At 44.1% G+C, this 2,710-nt stretch overlaps 1 protein-coding gene across 6 annotated transcripts in view; it reads left to right on the top strand.

The window, feature by feature from the left end:
- The first annotated feature begins 369 nt into the window (after positions 1-369).
- Positions 370-2,710, top strand: part of mark2b (MAP/microtubule affinity-regulating kinase 2b) — a 62,505-nt gene continuing 60,164 nt past the window's right edge. For 3 of the 6 annotated variants that reach the window (XM_014019048.1, XM_014019051.1, XM_014019049.1), the window contains exon 1: positions 371-1,618. In XM_014019048.1, the coding sequence (XP_013874502.1) occupies positions 1,568-1,618 (51 nt within the window). In that variant the 5' untranslated portion in view covers positions 371-1,567. Of the gene's footprint in view, positions 1,619-2,710 lie in introns of all 6 variants that reach the window. The other 3 variants (XM_014019047.1, XM_014019050.1, XM_014019054.1) reach the window with 3 other exon arrangements.

Raw genomic sequence — 2,710 nt, 5'->3', positions numbered from 1 at the left:
TATATATATATCACAATTATGGGCTAGTATTTTAAATTATAATTATGACATAGCAAAATATAAATACTTAGTCATATTAACTCATATATATGATAGTTGTCACAATTATGAGATAATATTCTAAATATGAGATACTAAGTCATTATTTTGAAATGCTAGGTCATGTATAATAAGTCATAAATGAGAGGCTCTTCCTATATGACATAACACAGGATGTGATTTGTTTTGTCACAGATGCAGATTGGCTTCTATAATATAAAGGGTTACATAATTTGGGTTTTTTTAATCCAGTGCCCATTCAGTCACAATAAATCCAAATAAAGACAAACACAAAAGGCTTGTTGAAATCCCGAGGCTGCTGAGTGAGTGCACCAGTGTCCTGCACCTGCTGTCCTCCAACCTGAAGGCACGGACGGTGGGTGACTCAGTCAGCGAGCGCCGGGTTTTCGGAAAAAAACGAGCAAAGCCGAACGCTTCAGATCTCCCTCCCTTTCCTCGATTCTTCTCTCTTTTCAGTCGCGGTGCAAGCAGCCATGTTGCTGCGAGCTTGTTCCGGTATCAGGGCAGGATAGACTGCAATCGGGCGCAGCTCCTCGTCTTTCTCCCCCTCCCTCCCTCCTTCCTCCCTCCCCACACTGCCGCCGAACCTCCGAACAAGAAAAGCCCCACTTTGCCGATAATGGATCCCACGACCGGATGATTCCACCTCCTTTCGGTCGGCTGGTCGCTGCTGGGATATTTGACGGCGCACCGACAGGACGAGCTGCTTTTTAACGCCACACTGCATTGCCGCACCGGGGTGGGGGGAACGACCTTATTCCAACCACGCAACACCCCCCTAAAAAAGAAGCAGAGTGGTGGTAATCTGCGTGGTTTTGAAGTTTTGCGGCTTGGCACTCACCGCCACTGACCGGGGTCGCTGGGTTATTAGCTTAAATCGTTGACTTAGCTTCACGAGCTAACGTCGAGCAAGCCCAATTAGCCAGTGCTACGTTTTAAACTCCTCACCTGCCATGCTACTGTTTTTATTTTTCGGACCCATCGCCGAGACTCTCCCGCTGGGGATAATTTGAACTGTTCTGTCGGTGTCGGACGGGGGTCGAGACCTGTGTCCCGGGAATGACTTTTGGCCTGAAAGTTTGTAGACCTCCGCTGGTGTCTCGTTCAACTCAACCGTTGCTCAACTTTTCTCAGAGCTAGCTCAGGCAGCTAGCTAGCTGGCCCGGAACGTCACGGTACCAGGAGAGGCTGTATACCCCCCCACACTGTCCTGGGTTTAGCTCCCTGCTCACGACTCATCGTTCATTTGGATGTGAGTGTTTATTATTATTTTTTACACCCAGAAAGCGGCTGAAGAAAACCCATCCATTTCCTGCGCTGTGTTCTTGTTGACAAACATGGGACGTGCGGTAGCTGGCTAACTCTACCCGCTGCTGGGGGGGTTCAACTTGTTGACTCAAGTGGGATATTTTTGCTGGACGTTATCACCTACACGGGGTTTAAATGAACAAGAGACACTGACCGATCGACATTCTTTCTTCCCCCTTTTCTGCAAGCTTTTTGAAACATGTCAACAAGGCCCTCACAGGGTCAGGTTATTGAAATTTCAACTGGGCAGGTAAGACGAAGCTTTCATCTAAAATATTAGTTTCTGTTTCTCCACATGTGAGCCCGGTCTTGTCCTTTTTCACTGCCTATTTTCTGTGTCTTTGTTGTCTTTGCCACACAGCAGTGATTCACCAGCTTGCCTACGCAATTACACTGGATTTCCCACTCCCTGTAGCACAGTAGAACAGATTTAGGCTTCTGTTTAGTCTGTGTCTCAAGGCATGAACTCCTGCTGACGTTTGGTCACTTTGACCTGCTGGAATACAACATACTGACAGTACAGATGTCCAGAAAACATATGTATTAGTTCAAGTGTAATGCCTTTAAAACCTGTGTGATTTAATATGTTTAGATTTGGGACACTTGTGTCTTTAAGGGAATCCAAAATAACACTTTTCTGGAACTATGTCTGTCTTATATATATTGTTTACCCAAGGCAGTGTTGACAGTGTTCTAACAGGAAGTGATTGTTTTTTAGTGATCTGATAAACAAAGATAAATTAGCATAGTGTGGTGTGTGTATGCTGAATGACTTAAAATTTGTCAAAGCAGCTGAAACTAATCAGTTAAAACATGTAGCACTAACTCATATTAGCTAAACTGTAATAAATAACTAAAGCTAAAAAAAAGATTGCTAAAATGAGCTAAGTCATAGCGGCAGCAGCTAAATGTTTAAAAACAATACTAGCTAAAAGTTAAATTCAGCTAACAAGAGTCACAGACTGATTTAAAGGCCCTGTCACACTAGACCAGTATTTCCCAAAGTTGGGGTCGGGACCCAAAGTGGGGTCCTGAAACATCAAGGTGGGGTCCTGAAAAGATTTTCTGAATTAATTACATTTTTGCCTTAGTTGTTACAAATGAGTGAGGTTAGTGTATTTACAATGGATAAATGTAGTATAAAACATTTGTTGCTATGCCCGTGTTTAGTTGGCCTAATGCAAATGTTGATCATCCAAAAATAGCTGGGGGCACAGGTCTCTGCTACTGTTATTTTGTGGGTCAAAAGCTGAAAAGTTTGGGAACCACTGCACTTTGGTTCCCAAAGTTGGGCTTGGGACCCAATTTGGGGTCCTGAAACATCAAGGTGGGGTCCTGAAAC

The sequence above is a fragment of the Austrofundulus limnaeus genome, unplaced genomic scaffold (genome assembly GCF_001266775.1).
Source record: "Austrofundulus limnaeus strain Quisiro unplaced genomic scaffold, Austrofundulus_limnaeus-1.0 Scaffold208, whole genome shotgun sequence".
NCBI classification, from domain to species: domain Eukaryota; kingdom Metazoa; phylum Chordata; class Actinopteri; order Cyprinodontiformes; family Rivulidae; genus Austrofundulus; species Austrofundulus limnaeus.
This window is presented reverse-complemented; position numbering and strand designations above follow the sequence as displayed.